Source organism: Gallinula chloropus, assembly GCF_964237585.1.
Source record: "Gallinula chloropus genome assembly, chromosome: 7".
NCBI lineage: Eukaryota > Metazoa > Chordata > Aves > Gruiformes > Rallidae > Gallinula > Gallinula chloropus.
This window is the reverse complement of record NC_140092.1, coordinates 13581690-13603663: the sequence shown is the minus strand read 5'-3', so window position 1 is coordinate 13603663 and position 21974 is coordinate 13581690. Positions and strand designations below refer to the sequence as shown.

Below are 21974 nucleotides of genomic sequence, written 5' to 3'. Positions count from 1 at the left end.
TTTAATTTGCAGGGAATGGTGTTTGCCTTACGTAGGGGAAAGAAGAAATACACACTGTTGCGTGACAGCCCAGAGAAATACACCCCGTTCCCACACAACACCACCTCTGCCAGCTGACAGACAAACCTTCCAGTGGGCTTCCAGACAGGAGCATTTCTAGGGTCAACTGCAGGTTGCTCAAATTCAGGTTATGGATAACGTTGTGTTTGCTGACTGACACGGGAGTTACCACCTGCTGCTGTGGTGTTTTGCTGCCACAGACATCCACAGGAAAGCTTCACCTGCCTACTGCTGGGAGACCACCCGTCACACACCAGTTACCAAATGGGATTTAGCAGGTTTTTATCCAAAACGGATACATGACTCAATTTATCATCAGAAGCACTTCATATTTGATGCCATCTTCTCATGAACATGTGTGGGATTAGGAGTTCTAAACACTGTAATGTTTTAAAGTGGCATGCACTCGCAACAATACAGCTTGGGGCATTTCTGATGTAAGCTGGCTGTTTTCTGAGGTATGGCAAAGAGGAAAACAACTATGGAGAGGGAATGTAGGGGGGGTGATTGTAGAGGGACAGACTAGATCCCTGAAATGAGGTGCGGAGGGTTTCTGTGAGGATCATTTAATGCCATGTCATAGGAGAGTACCGTGTGTGTCCCATCCATACCCCTGCACAGGAACCAGACATTCAGTGTCACACAAGGTCTTCATTTAACAAATCCATCAGGGCATCAGGCAATAAAACCAAGGACATATACTACACTATAATATACAGGACCGATGACATTGGGTTAGATGCACAATATAATGTATGGACCAATTTCTGCTGATTCTTCTCACTGACTGGGGTAAACGATATTAATCTGTCTGTAAAGTAACTGTATTGCTCAGATGTATTTCTACAGCGTTGCCCACTGTCTGGGCAGAGGGGATTTCTAAAACTGTCGCATTAACCAGGTTGCAGAAACCAACATGGTTGGGAAGAGTCTGTTCATTGCATTGTGAAGCATCAAATGAGTGTATCCCTCATAGGGCACAGAAATAAAAGTCTCTGGCAAGAACTAGCATTTGGGATTTTCAGTAACATTTACTACTTTATCAGTATATGCTGGGTTGATTAAATGAAGAAACCAACAAAAGCTGTTAGTTTACAAATTCCCTTATTCACAATGGATACATTAAACATATTGTCTGCGGAAAGGGTTTGCTTAGCATCCCCCGGAGAAAAAACAAAACAAAAAGTGTTCACATTCTTTAGGTCTGACCCGTGGCAAGGACATAGAAGGGTTAGATAACATCTGTTACTGACCATACATAAGCTTTTAATGGTATAAACTCAGAGATTCAGACCAGCTGAATCCAAATTAAAATGCAAGTGTAAAAAAAAAAAAACCAAAAGTTGGGCAGGAGTCGGGGCAGAAGACATTCAGACCAGCATGTGGCGCTTTCTGTGGAGGGCAAGGTGGTCCGAACGGGAAAAGCTACGGTCACAGTCTGGGCACTGGAAGGGTTTGATTCCTGTGTGCTTGCGGAAATGCCGTGTTAGTTCATCGGAACGAGCAAACTTCCACGTGCACCCCTCCCAAGTGCATTTGTATGGCTTTTCACCTGGAAAGAGAAACACAGAAGCCGGGGTTTAAGACACAGATGCATCAGTTAAGTACTTGACAGAGTTATCCTCTTGCCTTGTCAAATTTCAACAAGTGCTTTAACTCAAAAAGCCTCCAAACAGCCCTGGGCTGCAGGACGCTCTGCACTAAGAACTGGGTAGTCAAAGTCAACAGATCAAAATTTTGTTTCCTGCCACAACTTATTTTTTATTGTCTCTCTGTTCCTCCCTCTGCCATATTAGCACTTGTTTTGTCTCATCAAGCCCAGAAGTGTGAAAGGTTAAACATTTGTTCAAGTATTTTCAAAACTAGGACCTCATACCCTAGATTAGTTGGGGGAAAGGAGTGGTGCTACCATTCAGCACAGCAGGCAGAAGTCTTAAAGTTACTGTAGTATAAATAACTCTTAAAGTCACTGTAGTACAAGTCACAGGCACCACTGTCACCAATAGCTCAACTTAAAAGTTCTCTCAATTCTTACTTTCTCAGATGTGATTCTCTTTCTTAACACCACTGTGCTGCCCAATAGGTAAAGGAGATTTAAGTCAGACTTGAACTGGGCTCCATTTTACCCTGAAGTGTCCTATTACTGGTAAAACCCATGGATGTACGTATCCAGCATGCCAAGAGGAACAGAGATGGGGATGTACTCACTGGAACACTCCCTCACAAAAGAGCACTATTGGACCAGTGGTTAGCCTGCCCACATGAAGCAGATGTGTTTGTACTTAGCACATCCCAGATTTCTGCAAACGGGCTACTCCCATGGAAGTCTCAGTCAAATTTAATAGTGATGTAAGAGGTGAGGTAGTTCAACTTGAACTGATTTGGCGTTTGCAGGGTGTACAGAGTGAGTAAGCTGCAAGGAACTGCACAGAAAACGTGCAGAGAGCTAGTGAATATAAAGCATACCAGCACACACCATGATCCTGCTTTGGCTTACAGTCTCTTGTTGGGAGTTTCTCCTGTCTTTTGCTTAGCCTATAATTACATTCAGAACAATGCCAGATCTAACTCCTGCCATTTTGCCATTTACACCCGTGGTCACCTGGTTATTAGCACAAACTAAAGGCTTAGCCTACTATTTTACGACAGACTTGATGAAAGGAAAGCCTAGCAATGCTCAAACCTGTGTGGGTTCTTCTGTGAGCTTTCAGATGTGAGCTTTTAGTGTAGACTTTGTTGCAGCCTTCATAATCACATCGGTGTATTCTGCGTTTTCTTTGTGTGTCCGGAGATTCCACAGGTAAAGGTCTCTTTCCTGGCTGAACTATAACTGAAGGGTGATTCCTGCAAAGTCAGATTGAATGTTAAAAATGAGAAACATTCAGCACAGCAAACCTCAGCTAATATGATTCATGACTGAGCCCTTTATTCACTACCACTCTGTCTCTTGGCAGAGAGAACTACATTACATGCATGTCGAAAAATTCAGGAGGGTTTTGCAAATTTTCTGTGTCCTGGCAGTAGTATTTTTAAATGTTTGCTCACTTTGGGGCATGACGTAGCCATTTTTACTACTCCCTAACTTTTTTTAAACTTATAAAGCAATGCTCCTTTCCAATTCCTATTTTTCAGTCAGACCCAGACTTCTCAAACTCTGAGTTCACAATCTTTCTTCTTCCTTCAAATGTAACTAATTTGTTTGTAATTGGAAACAGCTATTCCATCCTATTAAAGAAATTGTATCTTTAGGATTTCAAAGCAGAGTTCAATCTTTATTGTTCCAGCCACTCCTTTACAGAGTAATTAAGAATTTCCTGTTTGGTGCTGGCAGGAGGGTGCGGCCTCCCTGTACCACTGACGTCAATTCCTAAAAGTAGAGTTTAGCCTGTGTGGCACACCCACAGGATGTCTGAAGTTGTCCCTCCACCTTCATAAACATCATTTTTGGCTTTTGAAGCCTACAGGTGCAGTGCAGGTAAGACATGTACTAACTATGCACTTCTGCAACAAACATAAACATTTGTGTGTTTGACAACACACTGAGCATCTTACAAGCTGTCACTGGCTGTGGATGTTTAGGTTTGAGCACCCCCTGCTCTAGGATTGGGAACAACCTCAATTCCTCCTTCCTTCCCAATGCTGGAAAATATGTGTGCTCATCAAAAAGGTAAGTGGCATTGCCAGTCTTGCAACCTCAATAACGAAGTTGCATTTTGCAAGCCACTGGCTGGTCTTTAATGGTGCTTTTAATGTATTTTTAGCTTTTAACTGAAGCTTAAGAGATAATGTGCAGATATTGGCATTCCTTGTGGCCAGACCAGCTCCTCCATGCCACAGAAGGAGGCTTTTTAGAACTCCCGTCCTTTCTCCAATTCTGTATTCCACATTTCCTTACCAATCGAATTATGGTTTATAACACTAGGTTATTGGTTACTCAAAGGAAGCTCCTTTAGGATCCAGTTTTCAGAAACAATGAGTAACTACTCTCAGCAAAATACAGGCAGAAAATCCTGTGTGGTTCAGCAAGAAAAAGATTTTCTATTACTCTGCACAGCAGCAGGATGGGCATTACCAATATGGGTAAAGTTTCACTCTGTTACTAATCTTTTATTATTGAAATCGGGAGCCAAATTCTCTTTTTTGTGTGTTTCTGGGACTGCTGAGTGATGTAGTCTTCAAGTACACATTAAATCTACCTACAAATACTGTAAGGGCAGGAAACCCCAGCTGGTGATGCTAGACAGTTTCTCTTTGACAAGAAAGGCAGGCTTTTAGCTTCCAAAGAAATGCTTCTCTAAAACAACACTTGGTAGTAATGCTGTTGCATACCAGTGCTTTTGGAGAAGCTCAGGCTTAGGACAGGAAGCAAGCCTGGTTTAAATCCTTATGTGTGGAGGTTAGTTCTAGATATGGTCCCTGCCCATGGCAGGGGGGTTGGAACTAGATGATCTCTGAGGTCCTTTCCAACCCAAACTGTTCTAGGATTCTATGGGGACACCTGGAGAAAGGGAGAAAAGGGATATTGGCTGTACACCAGTTGTGATGGTTTTCAATCTAAGAGCATGTAAAAAAGCAGAGAGAATTTGTCTCCATCTCATTTTTCATTTAGAAGAAAGGAGGCTGGCAAGACTACAGAACCTTATCAATAATCAGATAGGGTGTGGCAGTTTTAAAAAATAGCTAAGGTGGGGTCCAAAATCAGAGGTAAATATTAAGTGCCAATAATAAAACCGCAGCCCTAATTCTTTCATTCCCTCTTACACAACCAGATACATCTAACCATTCAAGTGTCATTCTTTAATAGACAAGAGTATCTTCCAAAAATCATGTTAGAATTTCAACAGCTTTTTCATCCTTCTTAACCAACAGACCACAGTATGTTGACAGCACGAGTTAGACATTGACACTTACTTTTGCAAGCAAACACAGGATTGCAAGAAAATACTGTGTTAATGAAGCTTCTTATATTTGGTCAGAGATTATTACCTCAAGTTTGATTCTAGAAATAACTGCATTGTTACATCAATTATCAGATATACACCAAAAAACCCTACACTAAATGGCCCCAACACTGTATATGTGCATGCCAAAAACTAACACTAAAGCAAAATAAGTCTCTTAGAAGTGCAACTGAAGGTTTCCTATCCCCCTTTAATGTAGTTTTCCTGTCTGATAGTGCAATTTGGGCAGCTGGGGCCTATGAAAAATGAGAAATCATTGCCTAACTATAGCTTACAATGGAGAGAGAGAGAGAGGCTGATGAAGCTGTGAAACAACTAGAAATTTTATGGAGGTCTAGGTTCTCCTCTTGTAACTTGTGTGGTTTGTCTGTGTATTATTTTTTAAATGATAATCAGATCAAAACAATCATTTACAAACTTTCAGAGCGCTGCTTTAGGAACAAGCAAGAACTGCAGCTCTACAGGACAGCTAGGAAGCAATTTAAGCCCTTACAATGTGAGAACAAGCTCTCCATAAACATAATGCTCTACATGGGCAAGCAGAGAAGATGCTTTGGGAACATGGACTCTTCAAACACCTTCTGTAACAACGCTACCTACACGTTATACCAAGTTCTATATCCTCTGCTCAGCGGATGGGTTTCCTGCGGAAACGGGACTCACTGTGAAATGATCAATGCTCATCACTAATGCAAGTGACAAGGCTGCAGAAGTCCCAGCCCTGGAGGAAGGGTGGGGTATCCAGGAACATCACCTACTAGTTTGCTCTTGCTCAAGGGGCCTAACAAAGAACAGAAGTGAACTAAGCCACCTGACAGCCCTGAACTAGCAGAGGTTAGCTCCGAGTACATACAGACCTGACCTCCCTGGTGTTGCAGGTTCATCACGGAAGATAAGTAACCACCAAGTAAACATGGATGTTTACTATTTTATTATATATTGATTATAATAAAACATGTAAAGTTATTTTCAAATTAAAAGCATGCAGTTTAGAAAAGCTAGCTGGCAACTAGTTAATGGCAAAAAGCCTGCCCTCTACAAGCTGCATCTAAGCTGGGTAGAAACTTGAAAAGAAGGAGGGGTGTCCACAAGTGGTTGTGCAGAATGCAGTTAGCCCTGGAGCTGTGGTGTGCCTTCTAACCTGGGAATGGCCATGAGCAGGAGGAAGAGGCTGCATTCTGAAAGCAAAGGTAGAACAGACACGTCCCATGCTTTCTTTTTCTTTCTCAATCACCTCACACTCCCACACTGGTTTTGGGAGTCTGGCTTAGAGCTTTTTTCCCCACTCGAGGAGCTCTCATACAACTGCTCCAAGGGTGACAGTGAGTAGGAGGACAGGGCAGAAATGGATTCTAAGGTCATGTACCATAAGCCCTGCTGAGTTTCCAATTTCAGCTCCTGTGAGAGCCATGCTGGCAGCCTGAAAGATAAGCCAAGCTCTGGGCCATTCCATGATTTTCTAAGTTAACATAATTTTCCCTAGGAAAATGGGAAACAGAAGGGTGCCAATGGATTCTCATGAGAAAGTTTTCGTGTTTCAAATTAAAAAGTTCCTGCTCCAGACCTTACTTCATCTTTGTAGCCCTTGCATTGCCTTCTGCAAAAAGGACTGTTTTAAACCCATTTAAATCAGTGATTCAGGTTGTGCACTGGTACCAGCACAGTGAGTTGGTACTGAGATGGAAACAAGTGGCTGGGAGGAGAGTGAGCTTCAGGAACTACTTGAGCTGCCACAAAACCCCTCCCACAGAACAATGGCCTCAGGTAAACACAGAATTTCACTGCATACACAAAACTTGTAGGCCTGAGGAAGTTCTTTCCAGTAAGTGGCCATAATTTTTTAAAAGACAAAGAGGTCCTCCAAGAAAAGAAAGTTACAAGAATCTGAAGGTTAAGAAAAGGTATTTTAGGTAACATGAATACAGATATTGGCATGAAATTCTTTACTGTGTCTTTCCAGTTTGCTGCTGGTTTTACATAAACAGGTGTCATTGGCTTACTGGGAGTCCTACTTTCAGTAAATTGTAGGATTGGGACTGGCTTTACTTTAGGAATGGATTACACAAGTGGCAGATCTATTTGTTTGCAATATATAAATAAGTATCAATTCCACATTTCAGAGTGGGGGGTGTGGAGGGATATATAGGTTGTTTTTCTTTACCCCCTGTTCTGAAGCAAGGCAACACTCCCACTCAAAACTGGTAACTACTGCAATTAACTGCTTTTTGCTTTGCTGATCTTGGGACTACTTTGAGCTACTTACTCTTGCAACATTACTTGCTGCGGAGACAATGAGGTCATCATTGGAGGTGATATTTGTTCAGGATAGAAGTCAGTCTTTGAGGGTTCACTTCCTGGCTCTACTTTAATTGTTTTCTTCAGTGTGGGCTTCTCATAAGATTCAATAACAGGCACTGCATGGGGGAGGGTAGGAGAGGGAAGGCAACACGTCAAAAATACGGACTGTTATGGAAATTAAAAGTATATGTAAAAATTTATAGTTAAAACAAAACAAATCCTCCAGCTCTGTTTAGTGCAACAATTTATGCCAAAATACAAAATCTTCCAAGTTATCTCCTGATGAACTATGATTCAAAACAACTCTATTAATTTTCATTAGACCAACGTTTTTATCAGGCTAAATCTCAGTAGACAACAGCTTTAGGCAGGTATAAATCAGAACAGAATACAACCTTGGCAAGTTTGATAAAATATTTACACAGAAAATTCCCTGTCTGCGTATTTTAGAAGAACAGGAGTTCTGTTCCATTTCCTAAAATGTGAAAAGCACACAATGAAGTGCTTGGGTACACAGCTATTTTCTCAGGACGAGATGACATAAAGGCCTTTGGCAACACCAACCTTGCATGCTACTTGGAGTTTCCATCTCATCGGCAAGAACTGTGGACACCATAATGGGCTGCTGAAGATGGGGAGCATACATGAAAGGAACTGGCTGGACCACAACAGGCTGTATAACTGGGAGTATTCCAGGGCTTCTCAGTCCGTGGCGTGAAAGGGCAGCAGCCATTACAGGTGGGATTGTTATTGGCATGGAAATAGGCTGTACTCCTGGGGGTGATGGTGTGAATTTACTGAGAGGTGAACTGGGTGAGGACAGAGTCAATCCAGGTGAAGTTCTCCTGTGCACAGTCTGAAATTTTAGGGGGGAAGGAGAACTTCCAGTTGAAGGCGGTGAGCTCCGTTTGTTCACCGTAAGGTCTACTGGCTCCATCTGGATTCCATTTGATAGTCCTTCGGGGCTTGAGTAGAACTTATTGTGCAACATACTCGGTGTAGAATAGATGACGCTGTATTTGTTTGGCTTCATTTGGTCCATGTAATTGGACGGGTATGACTGTCAGGAAAAAATAAAGAAAATCAAATTATACATCAACACACACACAAGTACTGATGATACAGAAAGGCAGCTACTAAAACTGAGGCAAAATGAAAAAAAGTTTCAATAAAGGACTTTAATGTACTTTCTAAATAAAAGTTAATTAAATCAAGCCTAAGTTTTCAAACATAGGAAGTTATTCAAGTACTGATTCACTAACTGTTTCAGAAGCAACGCAAAACAGATGATGAAAAGAAGGCTTACTCAGCTCTTTCTCCCTTAAAAACTGCTGTTCATGCACTAAGCTGCACATTACTTAACTGCCCTGGGAGATACATGGTGCTATGCCCAGCATATAACCATAAACTGAGGAACATGAAGTCAAGGAAGAGGGGAGTTAAATTGGACTTAGGTTGCAAGTCATGTGTCCCAATCAACTGCTTAAGTAATTGGGAAACAATCATCACTAAAGAAAGCAATTGTGTATCTGACCCCCAGAAGCACTAAAATACACAGCTGAACTACGTGAGCAAGGGGTAAGAATCTCAGGAGTGCAAAGGGTAAATGCCAAACTTTTTTGTTGTGAAGAAATCAAGCAGCCAAGCAGACAGTCTGATTTTGGAAAACTAGTACAAGGAATAAACATTTGTCATGTTGGAAGCACATCCATGTTAGTGGTAGCTTGCAATTCTCATTACAAGATGATATAAACCCCAAAGCTAACCCTGACCTATGTGATGATCTCCACATTTTAGTGGAAATAACTTTTGTAAACCAGGAAGCATTAACATTCACTGCAGAGCGTAGAATTATTAAACAACTATCTAGATGGATTTTGTATTAAGAACTGTAGAAAACTAGGGTTGTTTAGTAACATAACTCAAAATGGAAACTGATGTTCTAATGCAGCAGAAAGACAGAAAATGCACCCACACAGGATTTTTAGCCCTTAGGTGTTCTAAATGTGTTGAAATAAAATACTATCTTTGGATTCTAGGTAAGTAAAGCTTCACATTAAGGCTAAGCAGTTTCACACCAATATTAAAAACCTGCTGAATTCTTTGGCACCAAGAAGTCTTTGATGAATGAGATTAAAACTTAAAACTACTGTATCTTTATACAATAATTTCCATGACACTTCAATTATTGTTTTCTTTGGGTGAAAACTTCCTGGTATCTTACCTCTGTCTTCCCTGTGAGGGACATTTAGTTGATTTTAAATGTCAACGTTAACTACATGAACTTTTGCAAAGTGATTCAAATGTATTGTTCTTCTTTTCAGTTACTGTTTGAAACAGTGAGTTTAGAAAAGTATGAAATTGTCCTGCTGCATTCATATAGCACTGTGATGAAAAACAAAGGTGAGTCACCTATTCTGTAAAATACTCAAAGTGTCATACAAAAATGGTGATTAATCTCCAAATGGTAAATATTACATTAAAACCTCTGAAACTCCGTTTATCTCTTTATGACTATTAGCAAAAACTCAACCTATAAAAATGTTCATCTGCAATGGTAACTGGTTCCTCAGAATTCTACTGAAAGGCCATTTATCACAAGCAATGCTGGCTAAACCAAGTTCTATAGACTTGCACCACTGCTGAGCCAAATGATGGAATTATCAGCATTCTAAGTGATGAAGGGCACTGAATGTTGACAGAGTTTAATACTGAACAGTATCTACTAAATCTGATCAAGTTATGGGCATCGGCAAAACCCCAAATTTAAACACATGAGATATGAAGCACTTCTGTTTAAATTGCTGCTACAGGTTTACCCTGCAATGTCACTCAGCTTCAACAAACTGTAAAGGTTCCTCCACTAAGCATCATTTGCATGTACAGTGCCGTGGGTTCGTCAGGGATGAGTCGCTACTTAAAAACATTTCTTTCACGGCAAGAATGCTAGAGAGGAAAAAGCTCTACTCCAAGCTGTAACCTTACTATATAAACAGTTATCCTTTCAACTCCTCATGTAACACCCTGAGTGTGTTGAAAAATATTACCCAACTATTAAAATGTTGTGCAGAGAACTGTAACCTGAAAAGTTCAGTAAAATATAGTTAGAGAAGCAAAAAGTGCTTTCCAAGAATTTGGAAAATAAAATCTTTTTAAGAGGCGATTATTGCAGCGAGTTGGTATTTTACCTCATAGACCTTGCATTATTTTGCATAGAAGGTTCTCCTTGTTGTAAACTGGCACTGATTTAAAGTCAGCTATTTTTTTTTTCTGGCAGTTTGGGGCAGCATAATCATTCTTCTAAACTTTTCTTCTTTCTGAGACTTTTTAAATTGGCATGTTTCTAGCTGAACTGTTGATAAAGTTGTGATAGAAAAATGTGGTGCAAAAAATTATCTGTGTGGGAACAAAAAAGGGTGAGAAAGATGAGAAGGATGTTACAACCAGCAGAAGGAGAATATCTGCTGTTAACCAGACTCTGATGGACAACAGTTTTGCATCACTGTCAATGAAGCATGGTTGAAACCCTGTTACTTCGGAGTTAAGTCACCTCAGATCTATCTCCTGGTCCCAAAGCTAAGCTTCCTGTACCTTTAAGCATTCTGAAGTTTCAGTTTCTAGCTCCCTGGGACACAGCAATTGCCATTAGGTAGGTACGAATCACTGCTTTCAAATCTGGTAACTCACTCTCGCTCCCTTTGCAGGCAGTACCCCTGGGTGGGTATGGGATGGGAGAGTGCAGAGGACTTCAGTCTCTCTCTGTAGGCAGGACACATTGACAATGGCAAACAATAAAAGGAAAAAAGCCCAACTCCTGCTATTTGACTTTCTAATGCCACTAGCTAGAACCAAGAGTGTACTTCATACTCTGCAACTGCAGGTTTTTCTCACGTGTCCCTGAACTTAAGCAAAGCATTCTAGTGCAACAAGGCAGAACTGGAAACCATGGCTGTTTGCCTAAAGTGTTTAAGCTGACAACATTTTCCTTGGATTTGCACTGTGGGAATTAACAGCGTATGTAGGACTTTGGGCTGATTTGGATTGAAAATGACCCAACAAATTTCCACTTTCCTGTAATTTCTGCTTTCCTAAACATCCCTGTGCAGAATAGTATGCCACTACAGAAGATTACTATAAAGATGCAGGACTGTATTTCATATTGTCCCTTAAGTCTCCAGCTAGCTCATTTTTTATGTTCGTTATCATCACTCTTTCCCTTTGAGCCTTACAAAGCAATTAATTTACCTTTCCTTACTGTTTGTCCACAATAAAATCCAGTGGCTCGTACAATTACTCAATAAGCCCATGCTCTTCCTCTTGACTATCTCTCAAGAATAAAGACTGGCCAAGTATGTCCTGAGCACACCTCTCACCTCCCAGATGACCGCTGCTACCACAAGGGGACATTATCAAGCACTAACCTAATGTGATGTGCTACATTCTGTTATGCTGCCACAGTGCAACACCTCCTTTGTTGCGAAGCAATCCACCAAGTCTTTTCTAAATGACATAAATGAATTTAACTTTAAAATTTATCCTGCCTCTTGGGAAAACAGAGACAGGTGAAGAACCTGCTTACACTCGTGAAAGGATGAACAGGATTTAATCCAAATAGTAGCTAATACACAAAAAAAACATTCTCACCATGCAAAACCTGCACTCTAGCATGCTACCTAAGACTTTTACCTCTCATATAGCACATCACTACCTTTAAAAATGGGTGAAACAAATAGTTTTGGGCCTAATGGGATGGCAAAGAAAAATTCTTTGCTTCAAGTTAAAGAAACATGGTAAAACATAAAAAAACTTCTTTCACTGAACAGCAACCAGCATTTGTCTGAACATTTAACAATCCCCACAGCAAATATGCAGGCAGGACTCAGATGACTTTGCCACCAGTTTATTAAGAACTATCACAAAATGTGTTCAATAACTCAATTTGATAAATAGCATGAGCTGTTCGTAGTGTGATGAAACACTGTGGGTGCGAGCTTCAGTCATCTGAGAAGTATAGCTAATCCTTCCAGCCACACACCCTGAAATACAGAGGTGTCAAAGCTGTAATTTATTTTCTTCTCTCACCCCAACTACTAGGGTTTAGAAAAGACAGACTGTACCCCTACAGACAGTGTATGCTCAGGTAAAATAATGAATAATTCCTAAGGGACTGAATTTAGTTTGGATTCTGTTAGTGCTATCAGAATGACAGATACAGTACAAATAAACCCTGACTTAAGAATTCTGTCTTATGTCAGCCCACAGTGAACTGAACACTATGCTCAGCACCTCCGGAATATCACACTAGCACAGTTCCTTCCACCTCTCAAAACAAGGTCAAGAAAACTAACACACTCAGTGGCTGCTATCCTTTCCTATGTTCTCTTCATACCATGATTTCTCCCTTTAGACGTGTTTCCAAAGTAGCTTCTGCCAGGGAGCCACGGCAGCAGAGCTCCAAGGGAGCTGTAACACCAAGAAGTGCTGCAGAACCCAGGACCTTGAGGATCTGGGGCTAAACAGCCTGTACAGAAACTGAAACACACACTCCTCAGCCTGAGGAAAACCAGGGTAACTTGCGTAAGATTCTCAAAAATGTTGTGTCCTCTGGACTTGCTTTTCCTTTCCTGGTTTGTGTTGTTTTTTTCTTTTTGCATTATGCAGTAACAAAAAGGAAAGAATACAGAATTGGTAAAATGCCCTGAATAGTCTCTAATGGCTGGTCAGTGATGTCACCAAGTTGTAAGAACACCCAAGATGACTCCAGAGATCCAACACATGGAATGTACCACACCTCTGCAAGGAGAACGTGATATAGAATAAGCAACATTTGGAACCACAGCCCTGAAATGCACTTGGCTCAGTAATGTTCCCTTGTTCCTCCCACTGCAGTTTTTCTTTCATCTGTCAGTCTGGGAAGACTGCTCACTCCTCTCCTGGTCAGCTGCTGAGGGACCAACCCTGTCTGTTTTGCAGAAACACACAGCTGTCTGGGGCAGGATCTTGTGTCTCTCGTGCATCACCCCAAGCCACCTTCCTTGGGAGATGAAGGCAGATGTGTACAATGACAGCCCACAGTGTCTCTACAGTGATTTTCTGTTACTTCTGTAATTACACTTTTATTGTAAAAGTAGCCCATTTTCTGCCTTTGATGGACACCATTAGATATACTTAGATCATTGTAGTTAATCGCCACTAATTTTATTAAGATAATACAGTAATTGTGATTGAAGTGACAGGCTGGCCAATACTAAGGTTCTTTCTTGACCCAAATACTGGAATTTGTCATACACCCTCAGTGATAAATTATTTTTCTATCACTGCTCTTAAGTGAAAAAACCCTATGAAAGACAAACTGTAATTTAAAAATGTATATGAATTTAACCCTCAAAAAGTGTTAACAGCACTGAAGAAAGCAGGCTGCTTAGAGATGGATTTAAACTGATGTCAATTGTTCTACATTTGAAATAAACCAGGAAGCAAACTTTTCACTGAAAGATGCCGTTCTCAGCACAAGCTTAATGCACTCCAATTTATGCACACTGACTTCACCTTTCCACTTGATCAACCTTTCTGAGGGTGTGGTTTTATGTTACACTTAATCTGATCTTACTGCAGGCTCCTGCTGGAAGGGGAGGTCCGGATCCCTCATCCTCCCCCTCCCCTTGCTCTGGCACTGAGCAGCTGCAGGACTCATCAGATCTGCTTCCTGATCTGACCAAAAACTAAGGGTATTTTTGGTTGGTTAGCAATTCTGACCACTCAAAAGCCCACATAAAGGATCCAAATCATTCTGTGACCACACAATAGCTTGTCATAAAAAGCAGACAAAAAGCTGGAAAGGGGGAGAAAAGCCCAAACCTTTCCCTTTGGCAGCTGCCTGCTGCTGAATAGGTAAAGGATACATGGAACTGCTTCCTAAGGCTGTAATTCCCTGGCAGCCTAAATCATCACAATTGTTCCCCTCCCAGGTACACGTTCCTGCTGCTCTTGCTTATCAGACTCTTCTCTGAGCTGTCCTTATATACCAAGTTGTTTAATTAATGCCATCAAAGAGTCTCCCCTTCCTCTTTTTTCCCCGTTTCTCCTCCACTGCCCTGGTTCTCATCTGTTCCTGTGGCAAGTTAATGCACCCAGCTTACCCAGCAAAAAGGCATTACTTTTTTGTGTCAGGACTAATCTTCTACTGGTTAGAGCGCGGAGATAGCCTCAGGGACATGTTTTCAAGACCAGAAAAGAAAAGGGGCCGATGAGCAGCTGTTCCTTTAGTTCAAAGGTGTAACATCAAAACCACAGGCTCTCACCACTTCACTGTGAAGTCTGGCAACTTAATTTCAACCCACATCCATCAACAGCATGAACTACTGGGATGTTTTGTCCACTACTCTGGGGATAGGAGTGTGGGCATAGGCAATGGGGCAGGTCATTTACGGGCAATAAATTCATAAACTACAGAAATAGTTTTCCCAGACTGTAAATTTGATTGCCCTAAAAGCAAAATAAAACATCACAGCTCTTCCTGGACCAGTCCAAAGTTTAGATAAAGCTTAACATGAACTTAAAGATGGAAAAACTCTACAGCCGTCACAAAGGCTAAAATATTTCAGAAGTCTTACCACTGAAACAGGCTCCATGGCTTCTTGCTTGATAGGGACTGGGTCAAACATTAGCATCTTTTTTACAGTCACCTGTTCTGATGCCTCTGGTATCCTGGCCTGCAGGGGAAAGACAAGGTGTTAGAAAGCTGGAGGAAACTACCTAACCAACTTTCTGAACTGTGAAGAACTTAATATTTTGTTAGATTAATGCGAATATTCATTAATCTCTAACACAGCTTCTTCACTATTTGACTGGGCTTCCTTTAATATTTCACTTAGCCTAAATTTATTTATATTTTCCCAACTGCTACTAAAACAAATGGACATCTGCTTATTTTATTGAAAGTTGATTTGAATTTTTATTGTGTATGTCAACATATCAAGACCACAAAATTGTCACCTTTCATTACCTGTCATTAGTGCATAAACACATCACAGTTTAGACTATGTATTTCTCATCAGCATTATAACTTCAGAACAATCTTGTTTAGCTGGTAACACAAGGAACTGATTCTGGAAAGAGTACCTCTTGTCCCGATAGAAAAATCAGACTGCCACTGACATTAATGCAAACCAAAGATTAAAATCCAGGACTAATTTGGTGAGATTCATTCAACATGTTGCAGTGACTTAACATAAAAAATACATCAGTTGTTTCCCTGAGAATAGAGTCAGTGACAATTCAACAACAAATTGTGCTAAGTGTGCAAAAGAAAAGCACTTCAAAACAGGTGCTTGTGCTCTTTTCAGCTTCGGTGGGTTTTCTTCTACAGTATTCAACCGCACCCATGGAACTCCAGCTTCTCTCAGACTGCCTGAAGTAAAACTATTCAGCACAAAGCATGCTGTAACTACCATTCTACAATTGCTATGGTCAACTTGAAAGGTGCTGTGAAGAAAAGGAGGAGATACATCTTCTGGGGAAAGCTGTAAGGGTACAGAGTAAACCAAGAGAAGCAGAGGGAAGTTGTTCTCAATGCCATTTAGATGTTGGCAAGCTTTTATACATCCCTTGAGGTTACACATGATATGACTGATGTTAAAGGAGCAGGTTCTGACCACACACTGCACAGCCCTGCCTGAAGTGGTGAGACCTCTATTGAGATGCGAGAACCAAAAAAAATTACACCAATTCAATTCTGACCAGCAGATGGCACTGGAAATAAACGAATGCAGCCAGGCTACACCATCCAGGCAACCTCCCCCTGAGGAAGTAGCTAAAGGCTGACCAACAGAATTTGTAGCTGGGGCTGCAAAATTCTCCCAGAAATTTAAATTAAAATTTTAAGATGTACCTGTTCAAATTAAAACAATTCCTGTAAGCCTATATTAATGAAGAATCTTGCAATTAAATATCACATGTGTTCATAAATAAAAAATTAAGAGCCTCCAGAGAAAGATGGCATGAGTTGTTGTTACAAGTCTGTAATTCTTCAGGCATATGAATGAAGTTTACAGACTTATGGAAATACAACGGTGTACATTTTGAGTAATAGAAACAAGTGTCAAAAGTATCTTCATAATTCTTCTTACAAAAGTCAAAAGACCTGAAAAAGACCTACTTGCTAAAAGTTGTGGTAATTTTGTAAATACTTTAGTGTGTGTGAGAAGGTTATTAACTATTTTTCTTTGAAGAGTTGTATTTTCCAGATTTTTAACATTTCACATAGCTAGAACTAAGGCTTCAGAAGACTGCTCAGAAATATACCTCACACCTATACATTAAATACATGCATCACTCCCACATCCTTTCATGCATGTGTGTGTATAAAAAAACAGGGGAAAAAAAAGCTATAGTTTTAGATATTAAAAAATACAGCAAATTGTAGCATCTCAGACCTCCCTCATATAAGAATTTGGAACTACTTGCTTTCAGGTTTCCAGAAACTATCAAATTTTTAGTTTGCATTTGTATTGATAGTGACATGCCAATTTGTACTTCAGTGGAGGGAGGGAGGGGGAAGGAGAAGGGAGGAAGGAATGGAGAAGGGAAGGGAGAAAGAAAAGACAGAAAGAAAACAGTTTGTCTTAACCAAGCAATCATGCTTCCAGGCTACCCTTTTTGTCATTTTTATTGTTTCAGAATTGGATTCTCTTCAGTTTAAGAGATACTCCTTTTTACCTTTTACTTCAAGAAAGTGTGTGAAAGACACTTGATACACATTTCACATGTCATGAAATACATTTTGAGTGTTTCTGAGAGTACTCTAAATTCCTGTGCAGGAATTAGTCTAACATAGACAACAGAAAGTGTAATGCCCTGAGAAAAAGTGAAAAGTAACTCAGTCTTTCTCAGGTGCAGTCATCTATGAACAGCAGAGGAAAACGTTACTTTTTTTGCTGCATCATAGTACAGATACTGAGCATTTCTTTATCACATGTTACACTGAAACATGAGGTTCCTTTGCTTCATTTGATAGTGACTGGAAAACAATTTTCAAGAAAGGACAATTAATTAATACATAATGCTTGGTCCTCTTGGTCCAGATGAGGGGGTCAGCCACTACAGAGTCAATATAAACCACCTCTGGTCTGGGATTTGAAGTTTAGCTCAGGAGGACACTTTCCTAAGGCTGCAAACAAACTCAGAAAACAATTACCTTTGTATTTAAAAATAATGCTCCTTACTGATTGCTTGGGCCACACTCACCAAAAAAAAATATGTGCATGCACACTCCCACACAAATAAAGCATGCTGCTGCCAGTAAGAAGTCAGGAGTTTCTTCTGGTCTCTCTGTAAAATGATGCCTACTAACTCAAAACCTCCCAGTCTCTCTCTCCTAAACATTTGAGAAGGGGGCAATAGGGAAGGTAAACAGCCTCATCTGTTTCTATTACAGAGGAATGAAAAAACAGTTGGGTTCTACTTTACACAATGATTTCATAATGCACTTGTTTGAAAGCCCGCAAATTGTTTAGTAAATACAACTAATTTCTGGAAAATCAAAATACCGCCTCTCATTCCTGAGGTACCCTGGAAAAAACTGTGAGGAAACAACAATATATTCATATTCAGTGTTTTAAGAAACAAGGCCCTTTGTCTTTCACGTTATTAGATAAACTATTTTGTATGAAAAGATGTTTTTCATGTGGGTTAGAAGAATTTAAAACGCATGTAATCTGAAACAAAATAATTAACTAAAATCCAGTAGGCAAACATTCCACCCTCTTTTTTTTTTTTTGCTCTCCCTCTCTTTTTCTGCTAACAAGCCACCCAGTTTTACTTTCTTGCCTCCGCCCATTCACTCCACCCTGTGGAACTCTGCCAAGTCAGTCCAACTTGTCCAAACAGGACATGGCTTTTGATAAGATTCTGCTCACACCCTGTACTTCAGAAAGACAAATGAAGCAATAGGTTTTTGTATGCAAATAAGGCAGGTGCAAGGTAGAAGTCCAGGCAAAGTCCCCCTGCATTTTCCTATCTGAAGTCCAGTAAAGGCAGCAAGCCAGAAAAAACACACACTCTGCCCTTATGATCCAATACGCAGTGAAGTATCCCTTCCAGGAGGGAAGTTCATCATCATCAGAGCTCATCACCTTGTCAGGATTGAAGACTTCTCAATATTAACCTCCTGACAGGTATAGTTTACTGTTTCAGAAATATAATGAAGAGTAAATGAAAGCTTAAGGGTACCTGACATGTATTCTGACAGTAAGGACTTGTACAGATGATTTACCCTGGATGAACAAGCAAAGCAGTTCAAGAATGCACCCTGCCTAGACATCTGGACTGTAGAGCAGCTGGAGAGGAGCAACTGCATTGCAGCTACTCTGGGCTGCTCTGTACATCTAACTTTTCAAGGTCCACCAACTCTGCAGACCCGTTATAAAAGGGAAGGGTGGGGTGGAGGGCCAGTTTTGACTGTGCATGTCCAACAACTTCAAAGCCTCTCTCTACCACAGAGACTTTGCTCTTGTTAAATACCTGGAAGAGCAGTCAGTGACCTGACTCTTGCTGAGGACAGGGGGGTGGTGACCATTACTTCTGCTTCCCTTCACCCTGCATGAAAGCATGCACAGCGTTTGCTTTCTCAGCCTTTGTGCTGGGGGGGAGCAAGGAATGGTGCCCTGTGGTACAGTGAGGCTTTGTCTAGAAGGTTCAAGGTATGGTTGTTATTGTTGGTATAATTACAGAATAATGTAATGATATCTGCTAAAGTAGTACTGCATGAGTGCTCTCGACAGAGACACTGCAGCTCTTGCAGCACAGTTGGTATCTAGTAGCCTGTGCAAGTCCTGTTGGCCGAATTTCTTAAGCCCGGGCCCTTTGGGACTTCGCCTGTTGCTCTGAAACTATTAACTTCTGTGAGCCTCAAGTCAAACTTCCCCTGATACTAAGGAGAAGTGATAATATCAGAGGCCTCTCCACTGATGAAATCCAAAGGGTGGGGAGGTTTCCTGAACCTGGTTGGAAGTCTTCTTCAGTGAAACCTTGAAAGAGAGTCTGACAGAGAAAAAACAGTTTCTGGGAGCAGGATTCCCTGGAAAGGTTAGAAAAAGAAAAGCGTTTTCCAGGGCTAGTAACAAGATATGGTTGCACTTGCTGTACTAGTTGCTCATCAGGACCTGAGTCAGCAAAGAAGTGTTTCTAAAGTTCCATTAACTTTAATGGGAAGTAAGCAAGCACTTAACTGCACTGGGCCCCAAAATAGCAGCAGGCAAAGAAACTCTCCAGCTCAGCACAGCAGCCAGACTCAGTCAAAGCGAGCAAGAGCAGGGGAAGGAGCAAAAGCCCAGATATGGTGCTGGGGGAAGGGACCAGAGCAGGCAGCCCATGAAGAACCGCAGGGAAACAATCATGAAGAACTAGTACACCATGAAAACATTTCACTGATTGGCAGCTTCTGCATTTATTTACTGGACAATGATAACTGCTGAAAACTTTAAAATATTGTGCAAACGGAAAATGGTACATAAGACCTAATTTCTGCTGAGAGTTTTACTCGATTGGTATGAAGTAGAACATTTCTTTCTTATTGACTTTAAAATCTTTTACCTTCCTCCTTTCAGAACTGCAAGCAGGCTGAAAAATCTGGGTTCTGCATCCTAACTTAACTCAGGCCACTTTGACCTAGAATTGCTTTGACATAATCATTGATCAGGTCTGTGGCAGACTAATCAGCATTCCCACTAAATTTACAATAATACTGCTGCAGACTCTTTGAAGCCACATGCCTGGAAATGGCTTTCTTGTATTCTAAAAACTGGGGGGAAAAAGTTCTTGTGGTGCTCATTAATAAAGAATTTTCTCTTCCAAGAAAAAATGGAGCCCATGAACTCTGCTCAACCTTCAGTTCTACATTTACTGAACCAAAGGGAGAGAGTCAAAAAAGCTCTTGAGGCACCTCCATTAGACAATATTCTCCCTTATCACGGCAGGCTGCTGTCTGGTTTCCTGTCTCAGGCTACTTCTTAGAAGGAGAAACAGTCTAGAAAGGATAAAAGATCAGACTTTTGAAAACAAGTGAAGTATGTGGAATGGTATGATAATCTTTCCTTTCCAAACTGAACTGTCTTTTTGTTGTGTTTTCCTTAAGAGGTTAATTTTGAACATAATTTAATAGGAGAAATACAAATCCTGTATTTTTATTAAAAGGGAAGAATGACAGAAAATGGTGCTCTCTTACAAAAAGGGTTCTACTATTTCACAGAACATGTGAAACAGATTCAACATTTTTGATAGCATGGGAAAGAGGAAAAAATCTAATCCTAAAGAAAGGAAGCCTACATTTATGAATAATGACCTAAATGATTAATTTTAATGTGGATTTGAATACAGGGAAATGTTGATGAACTTCTATGTACCTACAGAAGTGGGGGGAAAAAACCAGGGAGAAAAGTTGGATAGTGGAGTGGGTACAAATGAGAAAATGATCGAAGCAGCATAGACTCAGAAAGTCTGTCATGCCTTCATGGATCAGGTTAGTTTGCTGGTAACACACACTGCCTGCATCACAGGCAGACAATGCATCTGATTTTTTTTTTTTTCCATTCTGACTTAGTTTACTATTAAAAACCTGTTGGAGCTTTATCTTTCCATTTGGCTGACTGACACTTCCTTCCCCTGGGAGATACCAACTATGGCTACAAAACCTTCAAAGGAAGCCTCGGCATCAAGTGAATGCTTAATAGGGAAGGGTTAAATCTCTCCTAAAACTGGCCCTGCCAAACTTCATATTCTGAATTGGAAGCAACTAGCCTCAGAATGAGAACACAAAGCTTCAACACTGACAGCATGAAAGAACTCTAAAAGACCTCCTGTTAGCAGTGTTAATTAATATTAAAAAGCTGGTTTACAAAACTATTATAATTTTAATCTCAGCCCCTGATTTTGTAGAACTTCTGGCTACAAAAAGGTGCGAACCACAAAATGTACTGCATTTATTATACACCAGTTTCCAATATTAAATGCAGTTAAATGCAACACTTTTCTTCTGTCATGGGGAAAAAAGAAATACTTTTGAAATCCTGTGGAAAGTAACAGTACCAAAATTAAGGTATTTTATCAGGTTCTACTAGATAAATGCATCTATGGTATTCAAGATCAACAGAAAAACAACTAAGTAAAAACAGCTGACAACAACAAATGAAAATAAACAACTTACCAAAACTGTGCAGCCAAATACTTCTTGTTATCTGGATTTCTGAACAGACAAAAAACAAGTTGATTTAAGGATAAGCACAAAATTCATTAAAAATTATTTTTCACATATAACTAAGCCCTGAAAGAGGAAGTTTAATGCATGTATTTTGGATATTTCTTAAAAGATACCTGCAGTTATCACAAACAACTAAATTTTGGCATCCAAAACAGCAATAGCAAGAACTAAAAAATTACTTTAAAAACAAAAAAGGGGTAAAATGAAAAAGTGGAAGTACTTGTGTGTGTACAGAAACCATGCATATTCTGGCCCATAAGTGACAGAGAAGAATAAACACTCCATCTTGCATTTTCATCCAAGGCCTGATCCAAAGCCCATTGAAGTTAATGAAAGTCTTTCTCTTGATTTCAATGAGCTTTGGCTTGGGTCCTTTAGCTCATCTTCTGTCAGATCCAAAT

At 40.4% G+C, this 21974-nt stretch overlaps 1 protein-coding gene across 2 annotated transcripts; it reads right to left on the bottom strand.

The window, feature by feature from the left end:
- Positions 1-788: 788 nt before the first annotated feature.
- Positions 789-21621, bottom strand: KLF3 (KLF transcription factor 3). Of its 2 annotated transcripts, XM_084266823.1 has the most exons (6): positions 21520-21621; positions 14933-15031; positions 7884-8379; positions 7285-7435; positions 2744-2904; positions 789-1612 (listed from the first exon to the last, which is right to left on the bottom strand). In XM_084266823.1, the coding sequence occupies exons 2-6, from the start codon at positions 14987-14989 to the stop codon at positions 1431-1433; spliced, it is 1047 nt and encodes a 348-aa protein (XP_084122949.1). In that variant the 5' UTR covers positions 14990-15031; positions 21520-21621; the 3' UTR covers positions 789-1430. The 2 variants fall into 2 exon arrangements, with proteins under 2 accessions (XP_084122949.1, XP_084122950.1); XM_084266824.1 differs by lacking the exons at positions 14933-15031; positions 21520-21621 and adding an exon at positions 10508-10636.
- Positions 21622-21974: the final 353 nt, after the last annotated feature.